The 25,217-nt window shown below is 39.6% G+C and overlaps 1 protein-coding gene across 1 annotated transcript in view; it reads right to left on the bottom strand.

The window, feature by feature from the left end:
* Window positions 1–25,217, bottom strand: part of LOC126458166 (uncharacterized) — a 189,411-nt gene that overhangs the window by 121,784 nt on the left and 42,410 nt on the right. The window contains exon 4 of the mRNA XM_050095034.1: window positions 5,928–6,049. Coding sequence (XP_049950991.1) covers window positions 5,928–6,049 — 122 coding nt within the window. The remainder of the gene's footprint in view (window positions 1–5,927; window positions 6,050–25,217) is intronic.

Here is a 25,217-nt window from a genome sequence, read left to right as displayed (position 1 = left end):
AAATCAGCGCTTGCGATCCCTCAACATCGTACAGCGGGCGTATTATGCCAATGTATACCTTGCGTCCCGCATACCGCATGTCGCCCAAACGCTACCCATTCCGAAACACTTGGCTCGTAGCATTATGGCAGCGCTGGGATACTTCGTCACCGCTGGTATGTTACAGAAGATCAGATACGTATCTCTTACCCTCCCCAAGGAAAAAGGTTGCCTCGGCCTAGTTAACGTCCATGATAGGGCCATTGCCCTCTATGTTAGCTCACATTTATGTCTGCTGCACCGTTGTCCTACGAGCCTCACGAGTGTGCTTCTGACGGCGCTACGACCTGCCTCACTAAGAGCGCCAGTGCTATTACAGGACATTCCAGCGCCCTTCTTTTATATAGGACGTTTCTATTTAGAACAAAGCTATTGCAGTGTAGCGCTTACGACACCGCGAATGGCCACAACTCGATGCCTATATCACGACATGCTGCAACGCCGCCCCCAAAATGTGGTCGAAGTAAAATATCCTGACGTACGGTGGCGCGTGGTGTGGAAGACTGTACACGATGCCATGCTTGATTACGATGTTGTTTCCCAATGGTACGTAGTCGTTAATGGGAAGCTGGTGACGCAAGAACGTCTCTACAATATCCACATGGCAGAATCTCCCAATTGTGTGGGTTGCAATACAGTAGATTCTGACGAGCACCGCCTCAGCTGTGGAGAGGCGGAACCGGTTTGGCACCTTGTGCGGCAGATGCTGGCTTATCTCTTGCGAGTTAGGCCGGAGCATATATCTGCACGCACGTTATTGTTTCCGGATGAGACATTTTACCCTACGACTCGAACCAACTCTGTCACCTGGATACGTGGACATGCGGTCCATTACTTCTGTCGAGACGGACACAAGAACTTACTTGACTTCTGGCAAGAAAGACATCATGCTATTTTCGGGCATACCAGGTGTCGACAATGCTTCTCAAACTACCTCTAGAGTGCCTTTCACAGCCCGCCGCGTAGCTGAAATGTTCCAGGCAGTGGTAGATGAGGTCAGAACGAACTGCAAACGATCATATATTGAACAATCCTTATCAGTCGCTGGAAAGCCTAACTACGAAGTGGTGGCTTTATTTTCATGTTATTTATGTTTACTATCTTCGATGGTGTCTTCATTCTATTTTAGTTTTTCAGGCTTGATTAACTATGACTGTTCGCAAATTGATATATATAACCAACAAAACTGCTTTTATATATATATATATATATATATATATATATATATATATATATATATATATATATATATAAGCAGTTTTGTTGGTTCTTTATTTTTTGCTTTATAAAAAAAAAGGGGACTGATGACCATAGATGTTAAGTCCCACAGTGCTTAGAGCCATTTGAACCATTTAGCCAAAAGCAATTCGCACATCACTTTGTTTACACCGCTAACAGTCGTATTAAGCCAGGGCTAGTCATGGCGCTGTAAGACTTCCACAAACACCATACCAGTAGGCTGTAGCTGCTCATATTTCCTTCTGGTCACCGTTAATACTATATTCCAAGTTGCTAGTCAGGGTGTCTATTGCTTCTTCTACTATCAGTCCTGATACTCTCCATCAAAGTCTCTGGACGAGGTCCATCTCTTCTCTACCACCTGACTAAACTTGGTGCTAGGTTTTACGACGCTTCTGAACTTGTTTTCTACACATATTTTTTCCTGCAGCAATTGGCCAGCATCCCTCCCATGACTGTCCTCCTTTCCAACAAGACTCTTTCTATGTGATTTTCCTACAGCTTTAGCATTACAGTCGTCCCTACAAATCTGCTGTACTTCATTAAGCTCAAAAGCTGGTCGAGTCTCTTCTCCTATTTCAGGTAACATGTAAAATCTATTGCAGACTGCAGCCTGAAATGTGATCCATGAGGTTTTCTCCTTTTGCCTGGTCAGTGGAGTAGCGCTGGCAGGCCACTTACATTATACGAAACTACAAATATTAATAACTAATAAAGGAATAACCTGAGGAACGTCATATTTGATGTGCATCCTTCTGTTGTGAAAACAAACAATATGTCAAAGTCTGAGATCAAAAATAGTTGTATTTTGGAAGTTAGTAAAATTTCATAAAAAAAACCTAATTTTCCGACAGTCAATAATTTAAATAAATACAGTGATGTAATAGTTCACCTTCAGTGACTATGTACGATGATCTGACAACACTTTCAGTGTTCATATACAAATCTGGAAAGTTTTTAGTTTCAGAAAACCTCTGTGACTTTTCTATAATAATAATTTCAAGAATTCTAAGTAAATATGGGTATTGTGTGTTAGGGTGCGTGTGAATGAGAATGCGTGCGTGAGAGTATGTGGGACGTTCGGCATTATTAAAAATCATTCGTCTAATTCTCTACAGGAACTGGCAAGTGTCCAACTCTGTAACGTGGGAACGAATCCACTAGTGGTTCCCCTACTAGTGAATGTCATATGTTCAAGTATGTATGCTTATGTATACGACAGCCAGAACATTCACGACTACATAATAAATTTCCAGATGTAGAGTAAAGCTTATAGTTCATTTTGTTTTGTTTATTTAATTAGAGAGTTTTGTGTTACTTAATTTGATGACGTCAATGAGCCTAAAGAAGTGGTAGGTGCTTGCTAGATTTTGGCGTGAGCCGCGCCCTAGAAGTGAGTTCTCATTGGTCGTAAGTGCTGACAGCCAATGAGAAGCGAGACGGTTGGGCGCCTAGCGAGGAGATAGAGTTTTTGAGTGTGGAAGAGTGGGAGGAGAGTCGCGAGCTAGCTTTGATTGGAGGCGGTTATGCTGGATGTGACTTTTCGCATTATGTGTAAGATGAAGTCTTGGGATGACTTCCGCGTTATGGTCCAGTGTTAATGGCATTTGGTTGTGACCAGAAACTGTTTATGAAAACTTTAGAGTGTTGTGATAATTCGTTCCGACGAAAATCGCGAGTGAACTTTGAATTATATAGCGTGGCGGTACTGAGTATTTTACGGCGAGCATAAACTTTAACTAAAGACAACCACTGAATATCGTGTGCAGAAGTAATTGGCCGATCATTTACTGTGTTACAAGTAATTGGTTTCGGAATTTGGGAAAGTAAAAGTTCTGGCTGTTTTAGGTATGGTGATAACTGTGAGCAGAAACTTGAATGTGGGCTGATGATCTTGCTTAACGGCGATAAAGGTTTAAATTTGAACTTCATATTTAAAGTACGAGTGACATCCCCTTTCCGAATCATTTCTTTAAAGTACATAGACAATTTTCAGCAAATTTTACTTATAGCGGTCTCCGGCGTGTAGCTATGAGGTTACAGTTTCCTCAACACTGCTTTTCTGTGATCTCGTAAGTAGCTGCACTCAGGAGTTTACGTGCAAAGATCTACCACTGTAAAGATGTAGGTGAACAAAAATTATAAAAGAAATTGCATTGCAGCAGCAGCAACGTATAATCCGTCGCAATTGGTGTATCGCACGCACGCACGTAAAAAATCCGTCGCACCACCTTCCACCTATCTGTTTCAAAGTACGCCATTTATAATTCTGCCTGAAGGGCACAAATGTTCTCTGTTGCACAACTTTCTGGTCTCGATTTCATAATCTAAAACTCACGGGAGAGCCCCATCTGACACTGTACTGTCTTCTCCGCTCAGTGAGCTGTCAAACCACAGTGCTGACGTATTTCTTCCATACTAACTAGTCTACGTAACATCCACATTTGCCATTCATGACGTTGCTTTTAGGGTAAACTAAAATCCACTACAACATATTTAAACTGAAATAAAGTAACAATTAGTGAAAACTCATCTTTCGGTGAGTTGTGCAGATGACTGATAGTCGTAAAAGCACGGGAATGTAACCCACGCACAGATACTCACAAAATTTTTAACTCACAGAAGACGCGAACCGAATGAAAATGAATAAAAACAGGATATTTTTAACAACAGTGTTAAAGAGACTCTATCCAGAAATTATGAAAAGCACTGCAATTTATCCAAAACAACATGTATCATTTCGCAACCTCTGGTGTTATGCCACAGCGCTTGGAGACAATCTCTCACATTATCCAGCAAAATCCGACATCATTGGCGGAAAAAGAACTAATTTACTCACAATCTTATCAACACATTGCACTATTAACACCGTAATTCTCTTCACAAAAGACGCAAGGTGGCCCGTACATGACACTTTAGGGAGTAACACACTTTACAGACGACACGATATGTTACTCTAAGCCACTTATCACAGTGTGTCATTTATCATTTCGTGTACAGTACTGTCAGAAGTCAGATGTGCATAACACACAACAGATTTACAACTGTCTTAAGACCAATATCATTCAGTGGGTGTTCGTGGGAGAATCTGTGCTGGTAGTGTTAAATAATCACAGGAGGAAACATCACATATAATGAAACTGTGGATTAGGAGTAGAGACGCACTCAGAAAGCCCAGCTAATATGACGAACGCTCACGAAAAGCGAGAAATCGGGGTATAAGTGAGTCTCGTAGAAACTTTCTTTGTTCTTAGCGTATTCGTTAAATATTTAGCTTGGTTACTGGAGAACCGTGTTTTCATCACAAGTATTCTTTGACGTCTCATGCGGAAGCTGATGAGTTTTACCTCACAGTTTTCACTACTGTTCCGCGTCTTTATTGGCGGCTGGGGTGTTGTCGTGTCGCGCAGACAATTTGGGAGGTAGAGAGCCAGGAGGTGAGATCGGCTGCGTTCTCATCCAGTCTTTAGAGGCATCGACAAGGGGCACGTGAAAAGTAGTACGGAAGCGATTGAGCCGTTATAGCGAGCCGTTAAGTTCGAGATGTAAAAACTAAGTAATCGTTAGCTTTGCACAGAAGTAATTTTACGGAACCGGGTCTGAACTTACGTGACACGCATGGTCGTCATTTTTAGCGTCGACACCGCCACGCGAAAAAACTTATGGCAAACCCTACGACAGTTATAACCAGATTCCTACTGAACAAACCTGAAGAAACATTGGCTTCTCTGCAATAAATGGTCTCCTACTTGTGAATCATATCAGTGCGAATGAGAAAGACATAGTTAGGCATGTTCTATCGTTTCATAGATTTAAAAAGCGGGCGAACGTTATTGCAGAGGGTCCTTGTCGCGGCTGGTTTTTAACTTGATGCAACTGTTGATAACACATGCGTCAAGGACAGGAGGCACAAGGTTTCGCCTTTTTTGCTGGACCTCGTGTGTTTGTAAGCTTCATCATCTCGGAACATTCGACAGGCTTCAGATTGAAAGTACCGTATTATTCCAAGAGAAGTGATGGAGTACCGTATATGACTGAGAGGTATTCAGCAGCGCACAATTTTATTGAGTGTGGGATATCATTTAATAGTAGAGACTGTTTGGCTCTCGTACGAAGGTGATCCTACCTAGGATGTGCTTAAACTCCTATATGTGTGTGTTGCACCCTTTAGCTGCCTTAAAATTATGTCTCCGTTATAAAGGAATTTCAATGGTAGCAGGTAAATTTGTGAGATTTACGTCCCAGAATTTTATTCACAGTACACGGTTTTGGAAGTGAAACTCAACAGCCATAACACATACCTTTTTTTGAGCCACCAGCGTTCTGACTGGTTTGTGGCAGCTCGTCGCGAAGTTGGAATGACAAGTAGTTTCCGAGATCTGTTGGGGAAGTTCTGAGAATTAAGGAGAAAAAGAGAGCTTGCACACTTTGTCTAACAACTCCATAAGAACGTCCAATATAGGGGCGGGTCAGAACTCTTGTGAAGAGTGAACATTACACCCAGAGAGATAAAGATAGCAAAAGTGAGAGCCAAATTAAACAGGAAGGAGACTCTGTGAACGGAGCAGTTAACGCGAGGCAGAGTGCGTCACTTTCTCACTTCTCCTATGTACAACACAGCTCAAAAGAGGGAAAAAAGTGCCACTTACCATGTGTTCGAATGCTAGGGGAACCAACAGACGTGAGAGATGCGATACGCCGAGTGACACCAGCTGTAGGAAGTCTCGCCAGTAGCCAGGGACCAGTCCCAGGTCGACGACCTTCATGAGTCCTGACGAAGAATACAGACGAGATACTGGTGAACAACACAATTCATGAGAGTTCTGTAGAAGCGCAATATTCACTTTCTTTCTTCACGATCTTACAGAGCGTACGAAAGCAGAATTTGCTCATAGAATATACACTACTGGCCATTAAAATTACTACACTACGAAGATGACGTGCTACAGACGCGAAATTTAACCGACAGGGAGAAGATGCTGTGATATGCAAATGATTAGCTTTTCAGAACATTCAGACAAGGTCTGTCTTACTTTACAATTTTTTTCAATCTACAGCTCAGTCTAGTATCATGGAAGTCATTCCCTGATGTCTTAACAGATGTGCAATCATCCTGTCCCTTCTCGTTGTCAGTGTTTCCCCCATGTTCATTTCCTCTCTGATTGTGCGGAGAACCTCCTCAATGTTTACTTTATCACTCCACCTAATTTTCAACATTCGTCTGTGGCACTACATCACAAATGCTTCGATTCTCCTCTGTAGCGATTTTGCAACAGACCATGATTCACTACCACACAATGCTGTTCTCCAAACGTACATTTTCAAAAATTAATTCCTCAAATTGAGGCCTGTGTGTGATACTAGTAGACTTCTCATGGCTAGGAATGCCCGTTTTTGTCAGTCTGCTTTTGATGTTGACGTCCTTCTTACTACACCTGTCATTGGTTATTTTGCTATCTATGTAACAGAGTTCCTTAACTTCATCTACTTCGTTACCATCAATCCTGATGTTAAGTTTCTCGCATTTCTCATTTATGCTACTTCCCCTTGCTTTTGTTTTTCTTCGATTCATGTTCAATCCGTATTCTGCACTCAATAGACTGTTAATTCCAATCAGCAGATCATCTAATTCTTCCTTATTTTCACTCAGGATATCAACGACATCAGCAAATCGTGTTATTTATATCCTTTCACCTTGAATTTTAATTCCAGTCCTGAACCTTTCTTTTATTTCCATAATTTCTTCTTAGATATATAGATTGAACAGTAGGGGGGTAAAGGCCACATCCCTGTCTTGTACCCTTTTTAATCCTAGAACTTCGTTCTTGGTCTTACAAGTTTATTATTCCCTCTTAGCTCTTGTATATATATTATATTATCCGTCTTTCCCTATAGCTTAACCCTACTTTTCTCAGAATTTCGAGCATTTTGCACCTATTTACGTTGACGGACGCTTTTTCCAGGTCGACAAGTCCTATGAATGTGTCTTGATTTTTCTTTAGTCTTGCTTCCACTATTAACCGCAACGTCAGAATGGCCTCTCTGGTGCCTTTACCTTTCCTAAAGCCAGACTGATCGTCATCTAACACATCCTCGGTTTTCTTTTCCATTCTGTTGTATACTATTCTGGTAAGTCTCTTGGATGCATGAGCTGGTAAGCAGATTGTGCGATATTTGTCACACTTGCAGTCTTAGGAATTATGGGATGAAATTTTTCCGAAAGTCAGATGGTATGTCGTCAGACTCATACATTATATACACCAACATGAATAGTCGCTTTGTTGGAACTTCCCCGAATGATTTTAGAAATTCGGATGGAATGTTATCTATCCCTTCTCCCTTATTTGATCTTAAGTCCTGCAAAGGTCTCTTAAATTGTGATTGAAATACTGGATCCCCTATCTCTTCTAACGCGACTATTGTTCCTTCTTCTATCACATCAGACAAATATTCCCCTCTCATAGAGCCCCCAGCCTACTATTTCCACCTGTCCGCTCTCTCCTCTGCATTTAAAAGTGTTACTACCCCTGCTTTTTATTTCACTGAAGGTTGTTTTGACTTTCCTATATGCTGAGTCAGTCCTTCGGATAATCACTTCTTTTTCGATTTCTTCAAATTTGTCATACGGTCATTTGTGAAGAAATCGAAAAAGAAATGACTGTCGGAAGAACTGACTCAGCATATAGGAACGTCAAAACAACCTTTGGTGCTTAAAAGGAAGGGTGGTAACATTAAGAGTGCCACAGGAATTCCATTATTAAATGTAGAGGAAAGAGCGGATAGGTGAAAAGACTACGTTGAACGATCCTATGAGGGAGAAGATTTGTCCACACGTAGAGATAAACAATGGCACAGCCACTGTCATTTTTTCGTTGCTGTCGATACATTACATGAAGTTCCCTTGGCTATTACTCAGCAATTTACAATATTTACATTATAATTACAACCAGTTACATATAGTCGGAAATAAATAGACTATTACATCTATTAGGACGATAAATAGTTTAGACAAGAAGAAAATAGAAGCTTTCGAAATGTGGTGCTACAGAAGAATGCTGAAGATTAGATGGGTAGATTACATAACTAATGAGGGGGTATTGAATAGAATTGAGGAGAAGAGAAATTTGTGGCACAACTTGACTAGAAGAAGGGATCGGTTGGTAGGGCATATTCTGAGGCATCAAGGGATCGCCAATTTAGTATTGGAGGGCAGCGTGGAGGGTAAAAATCGTAGAGGGAGACCAAGAGATGAATACACCAAGCAGATTCAGAAGGATGTAGGTTGCAGTAGGTACTGGGAGATGAAGAAGCTTGCACAGGACAGAGTAGCAAGGAGAGCTGCATCAAACCAGTCTCTGGACAGAAGACCACCACCACCACAACAACAACAACAACGTATTAAACATAGTTTCCGTGGCATAGCTTACAGATTCAGAATTAGCAGAACAGTACAAGTTAATAACGGATATTAAACGCTGAAAAATTCTGGATACTGGAGAAGGTATTTTATCTGCATTTTCGGTGCTACATGTGCCCCACATTTCGCGAGGTTTCTCCTGAATGGAAACATTATCAGTGAATGTCTAAGGAAATACAAACGGAAACGCAGATGCGCAAATGCATTCAGTATTGTCTACATAAATTTTGTTAATCGCTCATTAAGCTTCCCATTAATTATCACAATTAAGTTCAGGAACGTATTTAGCATGAAAACACGGTGGCATTATAGCTCGAAACATCATAGTGTATCATAACATATTTTAACAGCATCTTGTATCTTTCAAAAATTCATTACGTTTGAAATCAAAATTTCAAGTCGGTATCGTTCAAGAAAACATAAGTAATATAGTTAAAGATACACAAAAGAATGAGTAAGAAGATAAGAAATCACTACTTGCAGTGTTTACTTTACATAGTTTTTCATAAATATCACAATCACTAACAGACTGCATTTCTAATTATGAGAGTACATGCGTTGCAAACAAGCATCAAGATAAAAGTTAAAAGCTTGCAACGAAGTTTACGCTGGTTACACTGAAAAGACAGACGTCGCGTTCCACACGCGTACTTACAAAGTACGTTCAAAAACTTTTGCACAGACGTCTCTAAATTTTTTTTTTTTTTTTTTTTTTTTTTTTTTTTTTTTTTTTTTTTTGCAGGAGGAGAATGAAATCTTTTGTGAACATACTTGGAACATTTAGCTATAAGTTGCGGTATAAAAGTATTTTCTTTTACTTACAGGTGAGCCATAATGTACCGTGAAGTAGATGTCAGGGTGCGACAACGGTCGGTGATGGAGTTCCTCTTCAAGACCGGCGATGAATCTGCCACATCGATTCACAGGAAGTTGCTCCCTGTTTATGGCGTGGACACAGTGGATTGTAGCAGTATCCAGGGGTGGTTGCAGAGGCTTAGAGAAGGTGATTTCTGTCTACTGGACAATCCTCGATGCGGTAGACTATCGACGGCAGTGAGTGATGTGAATAAAGTGACGACTGATCAAATGATCCAAATTGACAGATGTGTGATGACACGACAGCTTGCTGAAATGACTCGTTTGTCATTGGGTAATGTAGTATCACTGGTACAGTCACTAGGATACAGAAAAAATCTGTGCACGTTGGATGCCCAGATTATTGACAAGAGAAATGAAACCGATGAGGGAGAATGTGTGCGAGGGTCTCATGAAGACCTTTACTGAAGAGTGGAAACTGTGTTTTTACTGCGTCATTGCCCAGGATGAAACATGGTTGTTTTTGTCCGAACCTTAGAGCAAAACCCAATCCATGGCGAGGCGTCATCCGGATTCCAAGAAACCAAGGCTTTCACTGACAGGAGGACGAAAGGTGATGGCCTCCTTCATCTGGGATCAGTGTGGTGTCATTTTCATTGACTTTTTGGAACCTGGCTCCACAATTAACCGGGAACGTTACTGTTTGTCACTAGACAAGCTGCGACATGCCATCAAGACCCACAGATCACAGCTTCAGGATCAGCTCAGCATACTACACCATGACAATTCCAAACCGCATGCACTCCTTATGAGGCAGGAGAAAATCAGGAAATGGGTTGGAAAATTGTTCCTCATCCTCCCTACATTCCGGACTTGGCTCCGTCTGATTTTTACCTCTTTGGTCGTCTGAAGGCCCACCTGCATGGTAACACATTTGATAGTGAGAAAGACCTTATTTCCTGTGTCAAGCGATGGTGTAAAAGTCAATCCCCAGAATTTTACCAAAGTGCATTTACACCATGGAATGAACGTTGGGCAGATGAGTCACAGCTGATGGAGGCTACACTGAGTAGGCTCAATGTATAGCTAAGTGTTCCAAGTATGATCACAAAAAATTTCATTCTCCTCCTGAAAAACATAAAAAAATTAGAGACGACAGTGGAAAACTTTTTGAACGCCATTTGTACAAAGAACGCCGCAGTATTCTAATAGCCAGCAGCCGGCTCACTACAGACATGGCATCGTTGCGTGTGCCACAGCGGAACGCCTGATCTCTCTACCTGCATGCGCTGTGGCATTACAGAACGTCCACTTGCCTTGCATTCTTTGAAAACTCAATCCCCGGCAGTCGCAGGCAGTCCTTATATTTCTGTTACTGTGGATAACTCATCACTTGTCCATATTCACACACATACACAGACTTCACACTTGTACGTTGTCTGAGTGCATAGGTATTCACTTAGATAGTTCATGCTAAAAAAAAATTTTTACACGATATTATTTACAGAATTACAAATGATACATGTACGAGAGTGATGTTTATACACAATGGTCATGGCTTGGACTTAACTTTCATTTCAATTGCTTTCAGAACACCTACTCTGTAAGCTAAATTTCTCGATATACGTTTTGCACATCTCTCTAGTTCAAGAAAAACTTTGGAATAAATTTTCAAAATTAAACTAATAATTAAGTTTTTAATGGAAATTCTTTTTCAGATTAATCAGTTCTTGACTCATACAAGTTCAAGTACACAATGCTACGTATACCTCTCAGCTTGCAAGAATTAGAGAAACCTAAACAGTAAGCGTTAGTGTGAGCTATACTGTCAATCTTAAATGATGCATTAAAATGAACTTAAACTTTGAAATCGCATTATCAGTCTCCCTTGATTTTTCGCTCGCCTTAACGAGAACGAGGTTGCCAATAGTAAATTTAGCCAACCATGGTCTCGAGGGATTAGCCGAGCGGTCTAAGGCGCTGCAGTCATGGACTGTGCAGCTGATCCCGGCGGAGGTTCGAGTCCTCCCTCGGGCATGGGTGTGTGTGTTTGTCCTTAGGATAATTTAGGTTAAGTAGTATGTAAGCTTAGGGCTGACGACCTTAGCAGTTATATCCCATAAGATTTCACACACATTTGAACAAGCAAACCACGCTTTCACGTCATGACGCCGTATTCGCGCTCTGCTTCTTTTTCATTACCTTTCGTAAAAGTTATTTCTTCTCGTCAGTGTCAGTACTAACTCGCGAAGGGAGATCGATTATCTCTTCCATCAATCTCTTAGTCTTATGGTGTAATAAGATTTCTTCTGGAATAAATCCTATAGATTCGTGCGTCAAAGCATTCATAATCTTTTCAAAATCGCTTATGTATTTGCCCCACGCCCTATGATTATGGTGGCAATACATTCGGCCAAGCCATCCACAAATAGATAAAAAGTTAGAGTACAGAAGCGTATAATAAGAGTAATGAGTAGTGTAAATCCAAGAACATCATGTCGAAACCTATTCAAAGAATTGGGCATATTAACCACATTTTCTCAGTATATTTATTCCTTAATGAAGTTTGTTGTAAATAATACACCTCTTTTTCCAACTAATTCCTTAGTACACAGAATCGATACTAGGAATAAGAACAATGTACATAAAGATTCAAAATCACTTACTCTTGCCCAGAAAGGAGTCCAGTATTCAGCAACGCATATTTTCAATAAGTTACCAGCAAGCATTAAGAGTTTAGTTTCAGACAAGGCACAATTTAAACATAATTTAAAAGAATTTTTGGTGGCCTGCTCCTTCTGTTCCATCCATGAGTTTCTCAACAAGTGCAGTAGACCATTACAATGAAAATTTATTATACTTTAATTTTTGACAATAATTGGTTGTAACAGCCAAGTAACTACCCACTGTGTGAATGATGGATGTATGGAAAGCAGATGTAAGTCTTAAGTCTGTAAATAGTGGAAGTTTAATTTTAAATAGTGTACATAATTTGAATGTTCTTAACTGAGAATCACTGACATGAATAACTTACTTTAATTTTTGACAATACTTGGTTGTAATAGCTAAGAAACTAGAAAATGTCTGAATGATGGATTTAATGAAAGCAGATGTAAGTATTAAACCTATAAATATTAGAAGTTTAAATTTAATTCATGTACATAATTTTACTGTTTATTGACTGAGGATCATTAAAGTTAATGAAACTCAAGTTTTCCTAGTTACATTTTTGTAATGTGTTTATCAGACATGTTCCACACCCAGGAGGATTCCCTCTTTTATGGGTCTATGGAATGAATAATTAATCTAATCTAATCTAATCTAAAATTGGACAAAATCGCTCTTGCTTTGCCGATATGCACAGAGTAGTTGTATGCAAGTTTGTTAAGAACAGCTTTAGCTATTGCCTTTCTTATCAAATATAAATGAACTTGGAAAAGCTTTCCAGCACTTCTAATATATAGGCGAAATTAACGAAGGTCTTTGGCAGGGGGCCATAGAGGTCTGTGCACACAAACTCTAGTACACCATAAGTTCTTATGCTCTGCATACGACCACATTTCGCGCAGTTGGCCACTTTGAACCCCGAGTCTCATCGCAATTCATTATCTTATCTGTTATTCTCTTTAACGTGTTAAAATTTACAAGTTCAGCCATTTTCTCTGTACATTTATTTGGTCCGCAATGAGCACAGGCTAAGTGATAATAGTATACCGTTTCGGTGATGTACTTGGTGGGCCAACACATCCGCCAAGTGTCGCTATCTACATCTTCGCGTATATATAGGATATTGTTGTACATCTTGTATTACTTTCTCAACTTTTAAAACAATAAACTGGTAGCCAAGATCACAGAAATTCTTTTTATTACATGATTACCGGTTTAGGTGAAACTAAAGCCGCCATCATCGGATCTTAGGACACATGATGATGGTGGCTTTAGTTTCGCCGAAACGGTAATTATGGAATAAAAAGAATTCCTGCGATATTGGCTACCAGTTTATTGTTTTACAAGCATCTAGATCGCTCCCACATGACCACAATGTGCTCCCTACAAAATAGTTTCTCAACTTTCCTCCGTCTTTATTCTCTTCGTCATACTTGGTCTTCACTATTTACAAGCATTCATCCGCGCTTTGGCGAAAACACACAGTTTTACTCCCCTGGTCCACTGAGTTAACAAAACTAAAGAAAGACGCTGCAGACAAAAGAAAATATTACCAAAAAGCAAAAACAGCACAAGATAGGCAGGTAAGATTGGAACTATATTGCAATGCAAAGTAAAGATATAAAAACAAGTTATTAGAGACCAGACAGGATCACTGAAACAGGTTTGTCAAAATTCAGCTACAAAACAATACATGAGGGGAACCATCTAAACTTCTAACAGATAAGATAAAGACCCCGATAGTACTGTCACCTCTTAGGTGCACAGACGCCTCTACTACAAGGGGCAGAACACCACGCAGACTAAAGAAGACAAACGGAGGACACCTACACAGATGGCCCCGCTCCTTTCTTTCCCATTTGCGCAGAAAAGGCAGCGTTAGCAATAAAACAGTTGACGAATAAGATTACTCTCGGTCCACATGGATTACTCAGAAACGCTAAAAATACTGTTGCACACGTCATCCACTTTTTATTGGAGTTGCTGAATAAAGCCCAGCTGCAAGGTAAGGTCCCTGCGATGTGGAAAACAGTGAACGTAGTAATCCTCAAAAAATCATACGGCCGGGACCCAACAAACCCATAGGCTTACGGGCTCACCTTCCTCTTGAACAGTTTGGCTAAGGTGTAGGAGAGGCTCCCGTGTAATCGACTACAGTGACACAGAGCGCTCTTAGCCCTTAACCCATATCAGAATGGATGTAGAACAAAAAGTTCTATAGACGATGCACTTAACCACGTGCTGGAAATAATACAGGACACACAATAAAGACGCGGGTTGGCAACAGCAATAGATATAGCAGGCGCCTCCGACAATCTCTGGTGGCCTGCCTTGTTTGCAAGGCTACGAGAGCTGCAGACACCAACAATCTTATACAATAGCTTATTTGGCTACTGCAAAGGCAGGATCGCGCAATGGCAAGCAGGAACAAAAAACGTTATCGAGAAAACAACAAAAGGATGCGCACAAAACTCAATATGTTGGCCGATTTTCTGGGTTATTGCCATAGAACCGCTCGTAAACAATCTGGACGAAGATCATAGGGTGAAGGGTATGCTGACTAATTACTAATAGTACTAACTACAAACTCGAGGTTGCAATTCGAGACCAATGCTACACGACTCCTTATAAAAATAAGTGGCTTGTACAACCATAACAGTCTCACAAATGCGGCAAACAAGAGAATATATTTACTGATCAAGGAGGCGTGGCAGAGAAACCCCATCATTACGCTGAACGACACTTGCACTTAGAGGAAGATAATAACAAGATACCTAGGGACACACCTCAACGAACGACTGACCTTCAACGAGCACATAAGACCTACAACTGAAGAAAGCGAGAAGACTAGTGCATAAACTCACCGCAATAAACTCAACTCACTTCACACTACCATTGCAGACACTGCACTGCAGGTGTACGGCTCCGAATGTCAGGGGCATTTGGCACCGCGTCCGTGGAATCCTTATGCGTTGTAATTACGACGCAGCCTATTGACATAACCATTAGACACAGAGCAGCAGCATACTGGCTCAAAAGGGCAAGACTGGAGAAGGTATATGAGACAACAGGGGAGTATATTATATAAAAACACCAATTAAAACTTTGGAAGCTTGAGATATGCCAAAATGGATGGGGAAAATCTGACAACGGCCGTCTGGTTTTCTGCTTCTTCCCGAACATCTGGTAACGGTTGAGGCTCAGACACACTGACGCAAGTCGTTTTATAATACACTTCCTGATGGGCTTTGGCCCTTACCCTACACACCTGAACAGCTTTGATCTTAGCCAAAGTGATACGTGTCAATGTGGTGAACATAACATTAAAATGTGCCACACTTACCCACGTAAGGCCGACGTCAGAAGCCGAAGACATAAGGCAAGCTTTAGGAGACCTAAATAACTGGAGCATGCTTAACTGCATCACTGATCTTTGATTTTATCCATACTGGATGAGAGGTCGTGGTTGTGAATGTCAATGTTAAGAAATATATCGGCTCAACCACTTGTTTATAGTGTAAAACACTAAGATTGACGCGTTTCGGAAGTCAAGATTCCATCATCAGAATAATAAAAAGTAAAAGAACCTGTTAAAACTCGCTAAAATGGAACATGCACCAGGCACAATAAAATTGATAATAAAATTAAAACATGGTGGCTGCTTCCCTTGTTGCAGCCGTGTCTTCCAAGGTGCATCTCCACATAGTCATCAAAATATAACAAACTCTAAAATGGTGTCGCCTATGGTGTTCAACATCTAACCACATGGCTCTCTCCTCTATCGTCGTAAACCGTACGTGTGTCTTCATTGATACCACACACCACGTAGCCAAAGACGACACTGAAACGTGACTGAGCTCACGCACAAATAAACAAGGAAGTCACAGAGATGTCTATACAAACAGATAACGTATACATGTTCCAAGGACCTCATGAAATGATGGTATCCTGCCAATTGCTAAAAATGTAGTTACTAAAAGAAACAAGTGAAATGTCTGAAAAAGTTATTTGTATCAGCAGTTAGCTGTTCATTCAGTTTGTTCTGATTATCCACGCCATGCATCGTTATTTCCAGCTGTTCTAGTAGATCCAGCTTTTTACCTTTGTCCTGTCTATGTAAAATAACGAGGTCCTGATCTATTCCCAACATGGGGTGTCCCGTTTCCCAAATATGCTTGGCTGCAGCTGACTTCTCGAAATTATTAAGCCGGAAAGCATCGCTATGTTCTTTCTAACGTACTTTATAGGACCTACCAGTTGGCCCTAAATAGTGTAAGTAGGTTGTTTAGGTTTTTGTAGGCTGTTTAGGTTTTTTTTTATTGGTAACGCCACCTCTGTATGAAAATGACTGGCTGTGCTCTGTGCAGTCTGTGGCTGCTTTGCATTGTTGTAATACTCGCCATTGTAGTGTTAGGCAGCTGTCTGTGAACAGCGCGTAGCGTTGCGCAGTTGGAGGTGAGCTGCCAGCAGTGGTGGATGTGGGGAGAGAGATGGCGGAGTTTTGAAATTTGTCATGAACTGCTATATTTATATATGATGATATCAAGGTAAATACATTGTTTGTTCTCTATTAATATCTTTCATTTGCTAACTTTCCCTATCAGTAGTTAGTGCCTTCCATAGTTTGAATCTTTTATTTAGCTGGCAGTAGTGGCGCTTGCTGTATTGCAGTAGTGGGAGAAACGAAGATTATTGTGAGGTAAGTGATTTAGTGATTTGTGAAAGGTATAGTTTAATGTTAGTCAGGGCCATTCTTTTGTAGGGATTTTTGAATGTCAGATTGCGTTGCGCTAAAAATATTGTGTGTCAGTTTAAGGACAGTCGTGTATAACTGTTCAAAGGGGACGTTTCATATGTCGACCCTTAGCCTAGGATACCTCACTGGAATCTTCTGATTTTTTTCTTGTAGTTTGTGTAATTAGTGTAGCTATTGTTTATTGCTAGCGGGTAATTATAGAGAGAATTTCCTTTGTAGTTGTAGTTTTTCATTGTTGTACAGTAAAACAGTTGTGGCATGCATGTAGATTTGCACAAAGTATTTCGCAGCTGCAATTAACTAGATATTATTTTCAGTGTTATGTTAATGTGTTCTCTTATTTTTGCTCTTCAAATTGTGCTTTTCTGTGTTGTCGTGTGAAATATTGTGACAGTAATGGCGTGTGAAAAACGTAATACTAGGCTCCAAAGTAGACTGAGAAATGACAGTGAAGACGAAAGCAGTGTGTTAGCGCCGCAGAGTATTGAATTAACAGACATTCAAAGTAGTAATTTGGTAACTGTGCATAGGGAAATGGAGCGGGCGGCAAACAATGGCGTGGACAGTGAAACAGGTAGTGAACAGGGAAGCGTTATCGATCGATTGGTCGGCAACAGCTCGCCTCAGGAATCGGGAATGACAGAACACAATATTGCAAATACTGCAGACTCAGGTTTTGGGTTCCCACCGTTTTCTCAAATGAGTCAAGACACATTTTCCACTTGTCAAAATGTGAATGTTGCCGGTGCAACTTCACTGCCGAAAAGCACTGAGGAACATGTTTCAGACACCAGTGCATTGTTATTACAATTAATGCAACAAATGGGACAAAAGCTTGAAAAGTTAGACACAATGGAACAACATCAGAGACAAACACAGCAACAGTTAGACAGAATGGAACAAAATCAGAGACAAACACAGCAAAAGCTTCAAAAGTTAGACACAGTGGAACAAAATCTTAAAAAGTTAGACTCATTGGAACAAACACTTGAACAAACACGTGAAGATTTAACTACTGAGTTACATAACATTGAATCGAAATGTCAAAAAGTCTGTAATGACGTAAAAACACAAATTTGTGAGCATTTTCAACCTATTTTTTCGCGGCATGAAAATGCATTACAGAATCACGAAGCAGCCATAAAAGAACTGCAAATTATTGTTCATGAAAATCATGAGACCTTGCAAGCTAAATTTGACTCAGTTGCATCTACCGATTCGGTTACGCAACTTGCAAAAACTCAGGAAAACTTTAAGGACACAGTAGATACTCTGAAACTTGGTTCAGAAAAAGACACTGAAGAAATAAGTACACTATCGGAGAAAGTAGCCGAACTTTCGGATCAGGTCACTAACTTATCTACAAAGGTAGATGATGATCTGAATGACACAAGACCCGTAGCCTTCACTGACACAGAAGAGTATGAACAAATAAGAAAATTCAAACAAAATCAAAATCAAATCAATACACAGTACAAAAGAGAAATCCGGGAAGTACAAGATCAGTTGATGCAGGTGATACAAGAATTACATATTTCAGAGGACACTCGCGCTCCAACACGGGAAGAGGGACTTAGAAACACGGAGAAGCCGCAAAATAATAACACAGGGCATTTCGGAAGTTATGAAAGAAATTGGCAATGTGCATCGAATTTTGAGATGGAACGGCCGACACGACCTAACAATGACCGATATGCGACTCGCCGACATGATGATTTTGACTATAAGCTGTTCATTACTACACGTAAATTCAAAACATTTAAGAATTCTGGCAACGACATTCATCCACAAGCATGGCTCCATCAATTCTCTCATTGTTTTCCTCCCAACTGGTCGTTGGAACACAGATTAGAATTTATGTGTGGCTACTTAGAGAATGAACCAGCTGTAAGAATGCGATCGGTCATTCACGATTGCCACAGTGAAGGAGAATTTTACCATGCCTTCCTCTCAGCATATTGGTCTCAAGCCACACAAGACCGAGTAAAACATGGTATCATAATGATGAAACATTTCGAACAATCTGAATTCTCCAGTCTTGTGAAATATTTTGAAGACATGTTGCACAAGAATCAGTACCTGTCAAACCCATACAGCCCCTCAGAACTCATCCGCATTTGCTTAATCAAATTACCTGAACATTTATGGCATATTATTTTAGCAGGACGTTGCAAAGACGACATTGAAGCTTTTCAGGGACTGTTACAAGAACTAGAAATTGACACTGATAATCGCGGAACGCGAAAACAAGGACCCAACAATTACAGGTCACATCCGTCACAATTCCGTGACGACAGAAACAATAACCGGACACGACTGGTCTATTCTTACAACGCAAATCGTGACCAAAATAGACACCACCCGTACGACAACCGTTGGCAGAGTAGTAATAACTACAGGGAAAGATCACCTCTCCATGGTAATGACTATCACAGAGACAATAAGAGAAACAGACAATATGGGAACCAAAATAAATACTATCAAGGGAGACAGAATAACTTCAGACGCAACAGTTCAGCGCGCAGTACGATTCAGGGAGAAATTCTCCACCACTTAACCGACAAGAAAGAAACTACAGGAACTACCGACATGACGACAGACGATGTGATCGTAACGACAGACCTGAATTGCATCAGAACTGGCGGGATTCAAACAGAGCAGGGCCCTCTCGAGGAGGTGAATTTGTAGAAGTTAGGTCTCCTAATCCCAATAACGGCGCGCGCCAACAAAGAGACAGATAATGACTCGCACAGCAGGCAGCCGCGTGCGCCCGCTGGCTCCGAGAAAAATAACATAAGACGCTAGCCTGGAGAAAAATTTTAGCATTCTTTACCGATGTATACAACATGATAATTGCTTTGAAGTTGAAACTTTGTGCACTAGGAAGAGTAAAGGTTTACACCACATTTCACATGTAAAACCATTTATTGAAAGATAATCTGCTTTTTAACTTTGTCATTGCCATAAAACTTTTCACTTTACATTACTAGTATGCTTGTCAGACTTAGAATCTGTTAACATGCAACAATGTTTGAAGTTAAATATCCAGTCTAGAACCTAGGGAACACTTTTAAACAGAAATTACGATTGCATTGTTATAGTGAACAGACGACACAGTGTTGTATTTGTACATTCTTGCTTGTTAGTTGCACGATTATGGAACGACTATAAGGCTTACATACTTAGAACATTTACCAGTACTGCTAATGAGATATTATTGCAACATTTTGGTTTACTTGAAAATATATTCTGGATTTAAAGTACTTTCTGAGAGATACCAGATGACACAGTGGTTAGTTTAAGTGACAACTACACGGTTTTATCACGACGCTACTAATGAGTGACAATTTACTATGTTACTTTTGCGGCGTATCTGTTTTATATCTGCACAGTTTTTTTCTGAATTCTTCTGTAAAGTGAGACATGTTTTAGTGGTGACTTTTGTGCTATGGCTACAAGGAGACAGCCTTTTCCGTAGGACAACAATACGTTACAGCACAGTACTTTCCTCATCACGGCAATAAGCGTAATAACTAGGACATTTATACGCAAAGCATTTCACTTTTGTGTATCATGAGGTAAGTACATTGACTTCTGCAGAACTTAGCTTTCGGAGGACGATAACTACGACACTTCCACACAGATTATGTTGCAACAAGACGCACATTTAGCGCTACAGTACACGTATTTGAGTGATTAATTTTGTACTTAAAACATTCATTTTTAAAGATTTTTGAATTACAAGGAAAGTTTTCCGTGATACATTTCATTCCATTGCTGTAATCTGTAACACCTGAGGGTATAATTACATTAATCCTCAGGGGGGTACACGCTTACTTTGTGTACCATGTGTGTGGCAACCACAAGGAACCCTAGCTAATATGGTATTTGCTTATACAACTTTACACATCGGTACCATATTTCTCTAACACAGAATTACACAGCTATCTGATCATTTAACTGAGAGATAAACATTTTTTTTTACTACATCAGTGACAGATGTTTACGTAATTACACAGTCGGATAACTTCACACTTACGAAATTGTATTTTCTCTGTACTTTGAGAAATTCTCATATTTTTCGGAACCATTGTGATACTACGAGAGCTTTGAATGATGTATTTGGTATGAGATCATGATTTTTAAAGTACGTTTGAGGTAGGTGACACTATTTAAATGAGCAGAGAATTCTTTTTAGGCTTTGAAATTATTGGAGGAAGCTACGACGATTGTGAGAATTGACTGAGATGTTATGATATTATTACGACGACGATGTGTACTATGCTGTTGAGATATGTTTATGATCAATAAGATGAGGCTACCGTATATGAGGAATAAGAAGTATGTTGGAAACCAAGAATCGTGCTTTAAGAGTTATGAAATGTCCGTAAATGCGTGACTGTATCACAATGCTGACGAATATTTTATTTGGACACTTATATTTATAGAATTTTCTTTCTACAGATTTGCAACGCTAATTCTTGACCTGTGAAATATTTTTATGTGAGACTGTCACTGTAGCGGAAACTGCTGTCGTAAATATTTCCGTAAGAAAGTTAAGTGACCACCTGCACATAATGCGTCGCGGGCACCCACCTGGGCGACAGCCGCCCGAAAAAAAGCCATTAGCCTTTCAGCGGCACAGGTAGAAAAAAAAGGGGAGGCCATTATACTCGCTATTGACATTTCCATGTTGAAAGCATACTGTGGAGCTCGTAATTTATGATATTTACTGAAATGCCTAATGAAATGACGAGAAATATTTTTACATCTGCACACCTGATTACGACAAGCGTCTTTCTACGAGAGTTGAGAGAATTTCTACTAACTTATGAAATGTCACATGACTATTGAATGATATTTTTATGCTTTGGTTTGCGTAATTGCTTATTTCATTTGATACCTGTTTTCCAGCTGTGTTACAGCATTAGTTTTATAAAATAAACTTAGATGCATTTGCTAATGTGAACACTTTCTGTCAACAGATCTATTAAATGATAATTTTGTAATCCACATTCTTTAAAAAAAGGAGCACTTGGAAAGGAAAGAACAATAAGAAGGGACTAGTAACAGTAACTGGACACATAATTTTCTTTTCAAGTTCATGGTAATATTTTTTTTTATAATAAGTTGTTGTGGTGCACCACTTTAATTTACATAGACATTAAGATGTGAATATACACTTCCCTTATCTGCATTGTTGTTTTTACTGTAATATCTTTTCTGCTTGAGCTTTGTCATGTATAGATATAAGTTTTATATTTTTTATATTTGCTGCTGCTGTTTGCCAGGCATAGTGCTACTGAATTTTAAACTGTGTTACTCTGTTAAGCTAGTTTTACTACTGACTTATTTTTCTTGCTACTGTACATTGGCTCATATTAGTTGTAATGTTGCATTGCTTGGTAATTTATATTTACTGTAGCTTGCTTTGCAATTTTCCATTTTTTTTTGCATTGCTGTTTGTGTTAATTTGTTATGTGCTGCTGCATTGCCTCGTCCCTTAGTTTAGTATCTGAGCTCAGTAGATTTAAGTTAGCTTAAGAGGAGACTATATAAGAAACAAACTATTATAAATTTATAAGAAATGCATTGAGAAGCTATCAGAAAATGGTCTGGCAAAATAAAAAGGATACTGTACAGTGGAGAAAAACTATTATTGACAGAGGATGTGAACAGAATACAGAAAGCAGAGAGAAAAACTATTTTTGACAGAGGATGTGAACAAAATACAGAAGGCAGGCTTAGATAGGACTTTTGGGAATAATGATGAATGAAGGGAGATCTCCAAGAAGCAAAGAAAGTTTTGTTTGCAAAATACTGCAATGAAACAAACCCTGTCCTTTCCTTTTGTGTTATCCCACTATGTGTTTGGGTACCCTTGTGTATATATGTTCTTCCTGTCTTTATATGTTTACCTCATCAGACTTATGTTGTAGAATTTTTCTCATACTCAGCTACATGAACTATGATGAGGAATACTGTTATCCTCAAATATAATTTGCATTAATAATATGTTATTTACTTTGTAAAGATGTTAGACATTATTAATTCTGTTTTGTTTTAATGCTCATGTGTAAAGTTGATGTTTCAAAAGTTATTCTGATCTTTTATGTATTTACTTATGTCATCATTCCTGTAACACTGATGTATATGTTTATTTCTATTCTTTTGTAAAGCCCCTATTACTACAAATGTTATCTGTATTATTATGTTTTTAATGATGTGTTTTGTACCTTTGTTATTGTATTCTTATGTTATAAAATTGTAATTGTCACCAGTTCATGATATTATTAACTTGTTAGTTACATTTCACTGCACACGTTTCTGTTGGTCATAGTATATGGACAATATGTGAGAAGTAGGGACTGATAGTGTTTGCACGTGTGTTAATGATTCAGCAAGGGACTGGATAACAGCATTGCTGGTTCTAAGGACAATTTCAAAAACTTTGTGAGTGCACAAGTGGTGGTTTATGGACTTGCTATATTGTCCGCAAGACTCTTCAGTGGTGATTGTGCACCTGCACAGTCACAACAGATGGCTGCTGGCCATCTCTTCAAGGACTACAGTGGGTCTACATCTTTGATGATCCATCAATACCATTATTTCTTCAAGGACTGCAGTGGGTCTGCACCTCTGGTGGCCCACCAATACCGTAATCTCTACCAGGACTACAGTGGGTCTGCTCTGTGATGACCTACCTACCAATATTCTTCAAAACTTCGAATGACTCTGCTGTGGGTTTGCTCTGTTGTGACCCATTACTTGTCTGCATGTCGAGAGTCAGCACTGTCTTTCCGTTGGAAGGACAACACTACTTCTTCAAGACTGCATGGAAATCCACTACTTCCGTGTGCATTTTCTTCTACTGCTCAGACTTTGAGAAAAACACTACTATTTTACCATAATGAACGATCAGGACTGTCTTTATGGACTGTGAGAAAATTTTAGCTTTTGACCAACATTGTATCAATAAGTGTGTGCATTTGATTTCTTTGTTATTGTAATTATGAAAAATTTTTTCAAATCTGTATTGGCCACTGCCCAAGCCAATTTGTAAAATTTTTTTGTGGGGAGCATGGGGGCTATGTAAGTAGGCTGTTTAGGTTTTGGTAGGCTGTTTAGGTTTTTTTTATTGGTAACGCCACCTCTGTATGAAAATCACTGGCTGTGCTGTGTGCAGTCTGTGGCTGCTTTGCATTGTTGTAATACTCGCCATTGTAGTGTTAGGCAGCTGGCTGTGAACAGCGCGTAGCGTTGCGCAGTTGGAGGTGAGCCGCCAGCAGTGGTGGATGTGGGGAGAGAGATGGCGGAGTTTTGAAATTTGTCATGAACTGCTATATTTATATATGATGATATCAAGGTAAATACATTGTTTGTTCTCTATTAATATCTTTCATTTGCTAACTATCCCTATCAATAGTTGGTGCCTTCCATAGTTTGAATCTTTTATTTAGCTGGCAGTAGTGGCGCTTGCTGTATTGCAGTAGTGGGAGAAACGAAGATTATTGTGAGGTAAGTGATTTAGTGATTTGTGAAAGGTATAGTTTAATGTTAGTCAGGGCCATTCTTTTGTAGGGATTTTTAAATGTCAGATTGCGTTGCGCTAAAAATATTGTGTGTCAGTTTAAGCACAGTCTTGTAAAATTGTTAAAAGGGGACGTTTCAATAGCTTCCCTTGCACGTGTTGCACTGAATTTTATTGACCGCAGCTCTCTCATATTTATCCCTTTCCTGCTGTAAATTATTTCGTAGTGTGGCTAACATTTTCAAACCTTTTAAAGTTGATACCGCTTTTCAGACCAATAATACGCTGCGGTTTAAACTAAGAAATAATTTACAGGAGGAAAGCGATAAATATGAGAGAGCTGGGGTCTATAAAATTCAGTGTAACACGTGCAAGGCAATCTATGTAGGCCAAACTGGTAGGTCATTTAAAGTACATTACAATGAACATAGCGATGCTTTCCGGCTTAATAATTTCGAGAAGTCAGCTGTAGCCGCGCGTATTTGGGAAACGGGACACCCCATGTTGGGAATAGATCAGGATCTCGTTATTTTACATAGACAGGACAAAGGCAAAAAGCTGGATCTATTAGAACAGCTGGAAATAACGATACATGGCGTGGATAATCAGAACGCACTGAATGAACAGCTAACTGGTGATACAAATAACTTTTTCAAACATTTCACTTGTTTCTGTTAGTAACTACATTTTTAGCAATTGGCAGGATATCATCATTTCATGAGGTCCTTGGAACATGTATACGTTATCTGTTT

This window comes from Schistocerca serialis, chromosome 2, assembly GCF_023864345.2.
Source record: "Schistocerca serialis cubense isolate TAMUIC-IGC-003099 chromosome 2, iqSchSeri2.2, whole genome shotgun sequence".
In the NCBI taxonomy this organism is placed as follows: domain Eukaryota; kingdom Metazoa; phylum Arthropoda; class Insecta; order Orthoptera; family Acrididae; genus Schistocerca; species Schistocerca serialis.
Note: the sequence above shows the minus strand (reverse complement) of the source record. Positions and strands in the feature narration are given on the sequence as shown.